We start from the raw sequence: 12,087 nt of genomic DNA, 5'->3' as shown, positions 1-12,087 counted from the left end.
AGTTGGCATACATTTTGGCCGTCCTACCAAGCCGACCCTCATGAAAGCTTAACGTGCAAATAATTCCGAAGCAGGAATCTCACCTGCACAAAAGGGTGTAGAGAAAGATAGTTTTCGTTAGGAGAAAACTACATGTAATTACTATAAGGCAAAAGGGAAATATGTCTCTGCCGTCGGTACGTGGATTTAAAACACAGTTCTGTTTCTAAGGGTCTCGTATATTGAAAGAGTCATCTGTCTAGTAGACGTTTGGTGTCTTAATCACTGAAAATAGAATATAAAAACGAATCACGAAATGATTTATGTCCGATTTGGTGTCGCTTGTGAAGAAAAAGTCATCCTTCATCATGTTTGAAAAACAAACAGAAACAAAACAGTAATTTATTCACATGCTGCTAAATCTGTATTATGTTTGTTAGGTTTATCAACATACAAAAAATGTCGTTGTAGCGTGTAAAAGATTTGAACTCTACTACAAGGCGATCATAATGTATCTCCTACATTGCTCGACAACATGGGCGCGTTGAGGTTGGCTCATTAGAGTTACCTCCCCTGCAAGCACATTTTCTCGTTGTTCGTGCGTTAGTGCTGATCGGAAAGTGGATTGTAATGTTAGGGCTTCCATACCTATTGCAACTGATTATACGATTCGTAAGTTCATATGGTAACATTTGTCAGTATTTATATGTTTAGGGAGGTTTGAAACTCTGTGTTTTTCTGTCATAAATAGCTGTCGTCACATTCACAAGGAAACAAAATCAAGCACATATGGTGATGTCAGTTGCCAGATTAGCAATGTTATCAACATACGTAAAGTACGGATAAAAAGAGTATTTAATTTCATCTTCGATCGTTTCATCTTCGATGTTCACACCAAACTCCACATGGAAAATTCTTGTAGCTCAGATTTGGAAGATAGTGATATTCAGCCAATCACAGAATGGCCTATTACAACAAGTGACAGTCAGAATGAAATACAGCCAATCAGGGAGTGGCCTGTTCAAAGCACGGAAGCGCCATATCATTGCACTTCCATTAAAAAACGAGAAACATGCAATGAAAATGACATTAGCTTCACACAATCTGAAGCAAAGAGACAGACATGGTATAACTTCAGAGAATGTGAAAAGAAAAAAGGTGAATGCAGGAGACAGAAGCTGTGTGATGTTAGCAAGAGCTGCCCTTGCAAGATGGTGGAGGCAAACAGGAAAATGTTTAATACCAGTGTCCGATCTTCCACAGACCCATAACCCAAACACTCTATTACACTACATCTCCAGGTACGTCCATATGATGATCTGAGTAAGAACTGAACGGATAGGTATGAGCTAGAATGATGTCTGTCTGATGATGGACTGGTGGTCACTAGGGCTGCAGGGGCAGTGGGGTAGCCAAGCGATTAAAGTGTTCGCTCGTCCTGCCAAAGACCCAGGTTCAATTCCCCACATGGGTACAATGTGTAAAGCCCATTTCTGGTATCCCCCACTGTGATATTGCTGGAATATTGCTAATAGCGGCATAAAACCATACTCACTCACTCACTCACTCATTCACTAGGGCTCCAGAAAATCCACAGTGGTGCAAAACTGATACATATCGGCAAAGAATATATTCTGTGATACAGTAACAAGGGATATTATTTGAATATCTGTGAATTGTGTAGCTTGTGTCATGTATGTTTTATGAGGAGAGAAATTTTGTTATTAACCTATCATTTTAAAGACCAAATTACCAAAATATTTTTAAATATACATATACCTTTTGCGGTGATGATTCTGATGACATGGTTAATATTTGCCAGGATGGAATAGCAGCCTAAAGTGTTTCCTATCAATTTCTTACACTACCTCTACATGAAACATGAATTAAAATGAACTTGGGAAATTTTGTTTGAAAGGTGTGAAGCAATTTGTAAAAAATTTTCAGATGCCGACCAGGCGTGGAGTTTTTGAAAAGCCAGAGAAACAAGTTGAAGACACTGATAGACCTTGAGGGTGGGGATGGGGAAGCCTTTGCTGCCTTGGGAACTGTGGAAGAAAGTCTGGGCAATCTCACAGAAGCTGGACAGCATCTGAAACAAGCTCTCACTGAAGACCCTGATAGTAAGTATACCACCGATATGTTTGTGAAATGAAGAAGGCAGACAAGGGCAGACAAGTTATTGGGCAGCCATTCAAGGAACAACTTCTGGGGCTACTTCTTCTGGCTAAGACATGACCACTAGTCTGCTAGTACGAGACTAGTAACAATCAAGATGGACTAGTTGTTCTATTCTACTTATTTTACAAAACCCCAGTCTAAAATGAACTGTGGACAAGTCAGATATGAAAAATGATGATTCCCTCTGTTATGGGAGTTACGGTTATTATCCAATGAAAGTATACACTGTTCATTTAACATTGTCTGGTGAATGGGATTGCAGTTTTGTTTGGTACTAATTTGCTGATTGTTTCAGACAAGGAATTCCGATGGCACCTACACAAGGTGGAGAGGCAAGTACAGGTGAAGCAACAGCAAGACAAGATGCTCAAAGAACTTGCTGGGCGGAAATTGGAACTGAAACCTGTCAAACAGGTGAGATTGTGGGATGGGTTTTAGTTCTTTTGGTTATCACAATTTTTCTGATCAGCTTTAAATCTAAAATAGTAAATGAATATGATTTTTTTATGTTTTTTGCAAAAAACTGAAATTAATATATCATACAATATTTATATATTCTCTTTAAATTGTTCAGCTGATTAAATTTATAATGTTCACTCATGTTATACACGAATGATATTTGAAAGGAAAACAAACAACTCATTCCCTTTCAGGTAAGGCGAGTTTCCGCTAGTAATCTGTCCATGCAAGAGTTTTTCTACACCTATGCAGCAACCAGTACTCCAGTGGTCATCACAGACTTGGTGGACAAGATGACATCTGTCCCTTGGACGTTGCAGCACATCTGTGATGTCGCAGGTAACCTTTACATCCTGGCCATCAGAGTGAGTGAGTGAGTTTAGTTTTACACTGCTTTTGGCAATATTCGAACAATGTCACAGCAGGGGACACCAGAAAGGGGCTTCACATATTGTACCCATGTGGGATATTGAACCCAAGTCTTCGGCGTGAAGAGCAAACGCTTCAACCACTAGGCTAACCCACCACACCCCTGGCAATCAGAACTACACCGACATTTATACATGGCTATATTATATGCTTCTGGGCTGCAGTTTTCTGTGAAAAAATATGTAATTAAAGCGCGCAACATAATGTGGACCGCCATGTAAATTTTCGATACTTTTCACTGTAAGAGTGATGGAATTGACCTGTGTGTCTGTGTGTCTGCCTGCTTGTCTGCTAATGACAATATTCAATACACAACTTCGATCACTGACCACATGCAATTTGAACTTAACACCTATCAGGCTATATACCATAAACAAAACGCATTGATTTATGGCCTGAGTTCGGTCTCTGTCACATTGTGTAATTACACAGACAGGCAGGTGTGATGCTTGTACACATGACATGTTATGATGTCTGTTGGTTGTAAAAAAATGAGCATGTATTTACAAAACCCAACATCTCTTTATATACACACACAATGAGGGCATCTGCTAAGTGCTAGTGCTAAGTACTGAATGCAATGTTAATCATGCTTTGTGTATATTATTATTTAATTTATGTATGTAATTATTAATGTAAATGAACTAATAAAATAAAATAGTGATACCTGATACTTGTACATGACAGTGTTGACAATATCATTTTTGTGATATTTGTGTATATTTATTGAACTTTATTGTATACATATGACTTATGAAATAAAAGTAAGAACGAAACTATGCTATGTATTTTGTTTTTACCTTGGGAATGGTTTGTGGATGTATTCCATCTATTTACCAGTTAACATTTTTGTATGACCCATGTGGTTGAAATAACATAGAACCTCCATTGTTCTCTGGAGGCAGTGGACTTGAAAATCCTTACATGCTCCACTGGTTTGTTGTTTTAAACATCACAAATGTCTACTTCCAGGTATGTAACCCTGCAAATGAACCAGCTGTTACACTTGAGTGCACACCCAACCGCTCTGACCGGGTTCGCTATCCCGATAGCTTCCTTTCTAGGGAAATAAATCCAAGTACAACAAATTGCACTTTTGATCTGCGATTGTACGCTTATAATTTTGTTTATATGTTTTTTTCATAATCAGCAATGTATATAATGTGTCATGAATAAGTGATAATTGTGTTTTAATTATGTGTGATTGTTTGTTGCATGTGACCTTTAACTATTTTAGCTCTATGGTTTGAAATGATGATTAATAGACAGGAAGGAAGAATCATCAATAATAATAATAATCATCATTATTATTTTTCTTTAAGGTGAAGTTAAAGTCACCCTGAAGAAACCAGTGGGTTGGTCTGTTGAGTGGGCAGGGCTAGAGGAAGGTGACACTGTGACGGTGGGAGAATACATGGACCAGACCCTGAACCCCAGGGACACTGAGAGGCAGGGGAAGGAGGGGCTTCCCTCTATGCAGTACCTGTTTGACTGGAGCCTCCCCCTACACTGCCCCAAGCTAGTGGAGGAACTCTCTATACCCAGGTATTTTGCAGGTACGATTCTGTATTTGAGAATTGTTTTTGAATGGCACCTGATCATCTCATAGTGCAACAATAAAAAAGTCCTTTGATTTGATTACAATGTGATGTTTAGTATGTTCATTCTACCATGGAAGGTCCCTAGTATCTTGTCCTCGCATAGCCAACTGATTAGGACGAGACGAGGATGAATTGTGACATCATGCCCGGATTATATGATATTGTGCCCCCGATGGTGTGTTATCATGCTCTGATTGTGTGTCATCACGACATGAATGTGGGTCATCATGGCTTGAATGTGGGTCATCATGACCCGATTGAGTGATCATGACCGATTGTGTGTCAACATGACCTGATTGTGTGTCAACATGACCTGATTGTGGGTCATCATGACCTGATTGTGTCAACATGACCTGATTGTGGGTCATCATGCCTTGAATGTGGGTCATCATGCTCAGATTGTTTGTCGTGATACCCTGAATGTGTGAATGCTTGTTCGTGGAGTCAGCCACTAGTTTTCACCTGTAAGACCTGATTATCAACAGACTAATGTCATAAAGCTGAAATACTAATGACCAAGACATGAAATAACATTCACTCAAGCAGGATGAAGTTCAGTATCCTTATGGCTGCAATCTAAGGAGTGTGTCTGGTTTTTCTGTGAACACTTTCTAAGACTGTGTGTGCTGCAGGTGACCTGCTCCAGAGGACCAACAGAAGCAGCCTGTACCAGGACAGTTGGCCCAGTCTATTCCTGGCTCCTGCGGGGGTTTGCAGCCAGCTACACATCGATGCCTTCGCATCCAACTTCTGGATGGCTCTCTTCCAGGGGAGGAAACGGTATGTATAATCACTAATTATGTATGTATAATCACGTTCCTAGCTTTGTCATCTCATCTCAGCATTCATTCACTTGACTCCCTCTATTCCCATCTTGGACTGGGCTATGCTCCTCATGACAATCTTAGCCCAAGAACAATCGTAACTCTTATTAGTCATCACAAGCTTGCTGTCATAGTCCTTAGGATGCTTCAATGATTGAGACCTTGAGCAACAAATGAAAAATATTCATAACTTCTGTCAACTTTCAATTTGTGTGCAAATTGAATACTTGCATCTTTTCAACCTTATAGCAACTTTCAATGTTCAAAGAATATGAGAAGGCTTCATCTTGAAAATCATTTGTTGTATATTTAGCAAGTTAGTAAATAGTTACTTTGGATATAAATAAAATCCATATCTTGTATGTCTTGGAATATATTGTCAGATGTATGTCAGCCAGTGTTCATACAGAACTGCCTCAGCTTTCTGAAGAGTACTACACTTGTAGCGATCCTGTGTGAAAGAAGTTGCCAGGACCCCATGCTGATTTCTCATCCAGATAAAGCTACAACATGGCTGTGTGTTGTAGGTGGACTTTCTTCAGTAGGGAGGATGAGGCCTCTCTGTACCCACAGTACTTCCATTCCATGGACCCGACATTTGATGTCAGCGTGACCTTGCCTGACCTCAAGGCCCATCCTCTGATGGCCTTGGCTCAGCCTCTGCAGTGTGACCTCAAACAAGGTATCTTCAGTATGGTCCCACTACACAGATTTAATAAAAACGTGTTTTGTGTTCTTATAGAAATTGATCTAAATAATCAAAGTGGCAGAGTATAATGGTATTGCACGAACTGTGTATAATGTCTTCCCATAAAGTCATACTGTCAGGTGCCATCCCATAATATTTGAGTAGCGAAGTGATTAAAGTGTTAGCTAAAGACCTGAGTTGACTCCCATCTTGGTTACCCGTACATGCGAGAAGGAATTCTTGAAGTTTTTTGAAACACTTAAACTGACTCACTCACTATAAATTTGAAATATGCCATGTTCGAATGAGAAAAGGCCACCAGTTTAGTTTACTCTTGAACATAAACAAGCAGTGTTATGTATTTTCAGGATGTGGGTGAGGAAGTGCTAATAATATTGACACTGTCATGCATTGCAATGCTGGCATTTTTTTACCTGCTTAATCAAATAGTGTAAACGAACATTGACAATACTTGACACAATCAAGCCTCAATTTCATCATCTTCAGTATATTTTTTCAACAGGTGAAGTTTTGTTTGTCCCAAGTGGGTGTCCACACTATGTAGAAAATCTGGAGGTATCTGTAGCGATATCTGCGAACTTTGTCGACCTTTCCAATCTCTCGGCTGTGAAAACGGAACTGGAGGTCAGTGCACTTGTTGACCCCCCCGAGCAGAAGACCTCTTGAAGCAGCTGGAAGACCCCAAGTTTCCACAAAATATGGACAGTAGTATAGAGGAGTTACCATGGCAACAGTTCAAGTCTTGGAACCCTGATAACTACCACCTGTTTGATATCACTCCTGAAAGTATAGCAGAAAATAAAACTTGACAAATGTATCGGCATTACTGATGTTTTTGTATTTTCTGGTGTACAGTCAACCAACATTGTGTCGAAGTTGAAGGGAGTTGACTCGGCCGAGTTCGACTGTATCTCAGTGTGTATGATATGGCTGGGACCAGTCGGACTTCATGTTACCCAAGAGTCGGGTACAACATGTGATTGAGAACCCAGCTACAAGTGGCCTTCAGCAACCCATTCTTGTTTTAAGAGGACACTAACAGCTCTTCAGGTGTATTGATAACTTTGTCAGTCTCACTGACTTGTCTGACACATGTCATCGTATCCCAATTGATGCTCATGATGTTGATTCACTGGATTATCTGTTCCAGACACGATTATTTACTGCAGTACAGGCCCATGGAATATTGCTGCTTAAGGCTACACAACGAACCTGAAGAGCTGCTGAATGGTGAAATATCTTGTGTACATGAAAGAGTTCTGACCAGCATAAATACGCGTGTCTGAATAATTTGCTGTTCATCCCTGGATGCTGAGATGTTTGTATGATCTGAAAAGCGATCGTTGCGCAAGAAATTCCATTGGCACGACACATGTACTACCAACGACTGTAAAATTATACAAATATATAGAATATGTAATTATACTATCCGATTCTTTACGGAAATACAATATACTGTATGATACCTGAACGACATATAGAGATTACTACACGAGCAAGTGTGTCATACTTATACGAAACGAGTGTGAAATTTTCTATTGCCCGAGCGAGAGCAAGGCATTACACAATTTTGCACGAGTTTTGACTTATTGTTGTGTGGCACACTTGCGAGTGTAATAACTTCTTTATTATCCATTTTATTCATGTACATTTGTGCAGTAAAACACGGTAAACAAGTGTGACTGCCCTGTTCATTGACGTCACGTTCAATTGTTTAATGACGTCACAGACGACGAAATACAGAAACAATGGTTTCTAGGCAAAAGTGATATGTGCACATGTGCACATATGATATATATGACACTGGTTATGTTTCACAATATGGATAATAAATAGAGGATATTATATGAGTGCCCATATCATACTATGTTAAGGACACTGGTGCCTAAATATCGGTATATCCGCTAATATTACCGAAGTCGTCAAATTGAAGAAAATAAACTCAAACCTACCTTCAAACAAAGACTGGCTACCCACCGTCGCTGCATGAAGAACGCAACGTCATAGAAGAAATGTGACGTCATAGGGCATCGTACGAAAATATGATCCCGATATTTTCGCCCTCGTAGGTAATAAAAGTATTTATCAAATGGGTTTATGTAAAACGTGGTAGATTCAATATAAGAATGGCTTGCCGTGAATTTTCTTCTATGACGTCAAACTGTCCGTCTGTCTTAATAAAGACGAGGGGGCATAACTCGTCTAGGCTTAACACTAGGTCATTAACTCAGGTCACATGGAGAGAATTTGCTGTGGATATGGACACTTATATCGTTTCGTGAGATTTTGTAGAGGATAAGCCAAACTATTCCGATACACATTGTAACCGGATACGTATTGGTAGTATCACAAATTACAGGAAATGATGAAATCATACAACATGAGAAAGGACGTAAAAGCGAAATGGAAGCCATGTTTATATTGAATGTATGTAGTACTTACAAACAAATCAATTCATTATATACATACGTCTTATTTCGGAATATACAGACGGGGCGGGAATTGAAGCCCGCAAGACAGGCTGTATCTGACACGGTGCTATCGCCGCTACAGTGAAATGCTCCAAATTAATCGTATGATCATCTCAAAATAGAAATGAATTATCATTTTTCAAAAAGCTGCACCCACGGTTGTAGTATTCAGGCTTGTTACAAGGTAGATGATACCGATATATACTATTCACACCTTTCTAAGGATCAAATCATTGATTGAACAGAAAACTATGATGTAGGGGTCTGATTTGATTTAAATATCTAAGCTTATTGTAAGCATGAATCCTAGGTTTCAGTTTGTCACTGGCATCTTGTGGATCCCATACCTGCTATTGACAGGTGTTGTGTACTTGTCAATGACTCGTTCTTTGATTTGCAAAATGGTTGATTGGTGCCATAAAAACTATTTTATGGTTACTCATGTATCAAGTGCATAATGTTAGATTAAAGTGACTGTTTTCCTAAAGAGGTGTTACCATATTATTATTTATGCAGTTTTAAAGGATACAATTTGAAATTATAAATCTTTGTTTTAGTAAAGTTGGGAGTTTTTGTGATCCTTAGCAAAGTGTGAGTTGTATATTAATAAAATATTTTAAAGATGATGTGTAAAACCAGGGGAACTTTATAACGTTGTCGTAGAGTATCCCTGGTAAAACTCACCATTTTAAGGCAAAATCGCAATTGGTCGAACAGCCTTCAACGCCGAAAACTACTATCATTCTGTTACGTGGAATTTAGTTCACTTAGTGCTTAGATTCAAGTCACACACGGAGGAACATGTCGAACCACGCGAGAACAGGTCGCAGATATGTATCTTGTTCGCTTTGACGTCAGAATTATTTTGGGCTGGAATACTGTATGTTTGAATGTATACGAAACGTTTTATCTTCAACATCATAACATCAATTACATGCGAAGTCGCAGGTGTTCAATTTCTGTGAGACGCCGGAAATTGTTGCGCCCCTTCGAATCAAGGTTGCCCCTAATAATGTTGTTTGCTTTGTGAGCACCATACCCGTGCTCGTGGCATTCACCAAAATGATAAATGTTTAAGACCTGCGTCATTTTAGGCTTTCCTCGCAAAACTATCTGACGCACCCTGTTATAAGTGGAGTAGTGGCCAAAGCGTAGTGATGACCCAATTAACTCTTATTACATGAGACCGCCTCCGTGGTGTAGTGGTTAGAGCGTCCGCCCGGAGAGCGGAAGTTCACGGGTTCGATCCCCGACCGCGTCATACCAAAAGACGTTAAAATATGATACTTGTTGGTCCCTGCCTGGCGCTCGGCATTAATGGGTACAACAAGGACTGGTTGGCACAGAGTCAGTATAATGTGTCTGAGTGGGGTATTCATGCTTCACTGCAGCATGGTATCTCAGTGGGCTAGCACTATAAAACCAGCTTAAGTCTGGGATAGTACAAGCAGCCGCACATACACATACGCATGCACGTCGTCATATGAGCGAAATATTCTCAAGCACGACGTAAAACCCAATTTCACCTCACCTCACCTTATTACATGATACCACTTAGTCTGTCTCACAGTCCCGGAACCACATTATTTTCCCAACTGCCTAGCCTTCCCTGCAATACTAACGCCCCAAATGAAGCAAGTCTAGGTTTCCTGAGGTTTAGAATCTCCTTTCTCAATGGGGCTCCTTTTCAATATAAGTGGGTTCATTTGTTATACTGTAGGCTTGGTCCAGATGTCACTATACTTGAGACTTTCTGCGACATCTTTGCGTGTATTTATAGTTAACCGATATTCAGTTAATATTTCTTTCATCTGTCACATTTTCTAATTAGTTCGACTGATGTCAGTAGTTAGCTGCACAAATATATTAAATTTCACGAAAACGTCCTTATTTCCTTTGACTTAACAGATAGTGGCTTGCGCAGTGTCTGGGCGAGGTAGAGCGAAGTTACCTCCCTTTGACCGCGTTCCTCCTTAGGGTGAGCCATGCTTTTTCTTTTCGGTTTCCTGTCTATTTTTTTTCAAGGATGTCTGTTGGAGCAGCGTATAAATAATCCCCTTCAATGTTATACAAACACATGCCAAGTTAATGGAGTGAGTCACGGCTGGCTTTCTAAAAAAACAACTCGGGACACATGTCGCGTCTTCCAAACTAAAGCGTCTGTAAAATACGACATTTTGGGCGAGGATTTGAATCGGATTACGATTGAGTAAATATTATTGAAGCAGATACCGCCATCTTTCGGATATTCATAGCAGCTGAATTTCGATATGTATTTGTGTATTTAAAAACTGTCTTACATGCTGGTGCAGTGCGTAAAGAATTTGAAGCTGCTTGACCCAGTCAAAGATGTTTACAGCCGTTATTGTAGAGTGATTGCATGTTGTTTTAGGCGACAATCTGCTTCGTTACGACAACCTGGGATTGATAGCACGGACGCCGATCAACGACAGTGTGCTACGCTGACCTCATAAGTCGACGTTTACGACAAGCATTTTACCCGTGAAGATCCGGGTTAGAATTGGTCTTCAGTAACCAATGCTTGTCGTAAGATGCGACTAACGGGATCGGGTGGTCAGGCTCGCGCCATTGGTTGACACAAGTCATCCATTGGCGGATCCAGAGGAGGGTGCTCATCCCCGTCCCCCTTTTGCCCTGAAAGTTTATTAAATGACAATTGAAACTCTCGTGAAAATGAACTGTGCGCACGCAGTCACGCACCCACACCTCAAAAAGTTGTATCCGCCCTGTCATCGTATCCCAATTGCGTAGAACGATCCTTGTGATGATGATCACTGGATTGTCTGGTCCAGACTCGATTAATTGCAGACTGCCTCCATATGGCTGGAATATTGCTGAGTGCGGCGTTAAACAACCAACCAACTAACCAACTACGACAAGCATTAGATGGAATGTGGAAGCGTTTTAGTCTTGGATGGATCTTCGACGACGAATTCGTTCGAAAAAGTGATTCAATCGCCTTGAAGAAGTTGGACTGAATACAAAAGCAGACAGCTCCATCCATAATGGTTTCAAAATTCAAGAAATAAACGAAGCTCTTGACGGTCTTTTCGCCATGACCCTTTTGACTAATACTAGAGTAAGCACATTGGTGTCATAAGATCTGCACGTGATACTGTTATGTAGGTGTTTGAATAAATCATTGAGTATCGACGGGTTTTGTTTCTGTATCCAAACCGTATCCCGCTACATGAGACTTCTGTAGTTGTACAAATCGATCTTAGAGACATAGAGTTGTATTAACTTATTTGGTTATCCGTGTGTTACCATGGAGATGATTTTCATCTTTCAGCATTTTCTTCGTTGGTGTCTTTTCTATTACTGTAATAGTAAATCATTAGATCACTATTTGTCTTAATGATTTGACGCTTCGTACATGTGAGTTATCGAAATGACTGATAAACCGATAAGTG

General features: G+C 40.0%; 1 protein-coding gene across 1 annotated transcript; it reads left to right on the top strand.

Annotated features, from left to right (window-relative positions):
- Nucleotides 1-558: 558 nt before the first annotated feature.
- LOC124263846 lies at nt 559-7,008 on the top strand. The gene is given in 9 exon segments (XM_046698567.1): nt 559-1,280; nt 1,927-2,102; nt 2,456-2,574; nt 2,814-2,958; nt 4,371-4,604; nt 5,282-5,429; nt 6,001-6,155; nt 6,685-6,824; nt 6,827-7,008. Coding segments are annotated over 9 exon segments (1,698 nt in total). The 5' UTR covers nt 559-864; the 3' UTR covers nt 6,992-7,008.
- Nucleotides 7,009-12,087: the final 5,079 nt, after the last annotated feature.

The sequence above is a fragment of the Haliotis rubra genome, unplaced genomic scaffold, assembly GCF_003918875.1.
Source record: "Haliotis rubra isolate DU_JTF1 unplaced genomic scaffold, ASM391887v1 Scf9, whole genome shotgun sequence".
NCBI lineage: Eukaryota > Metazoa > Mollusca > Gastropoda > Lepetellida > Haliotidae > Haliotis > Haliotis rubra.
Note: the sequence above shows the minus strand (reverse complement) of the source record. Positions and strands in the feature narration are given on the sequence as shown.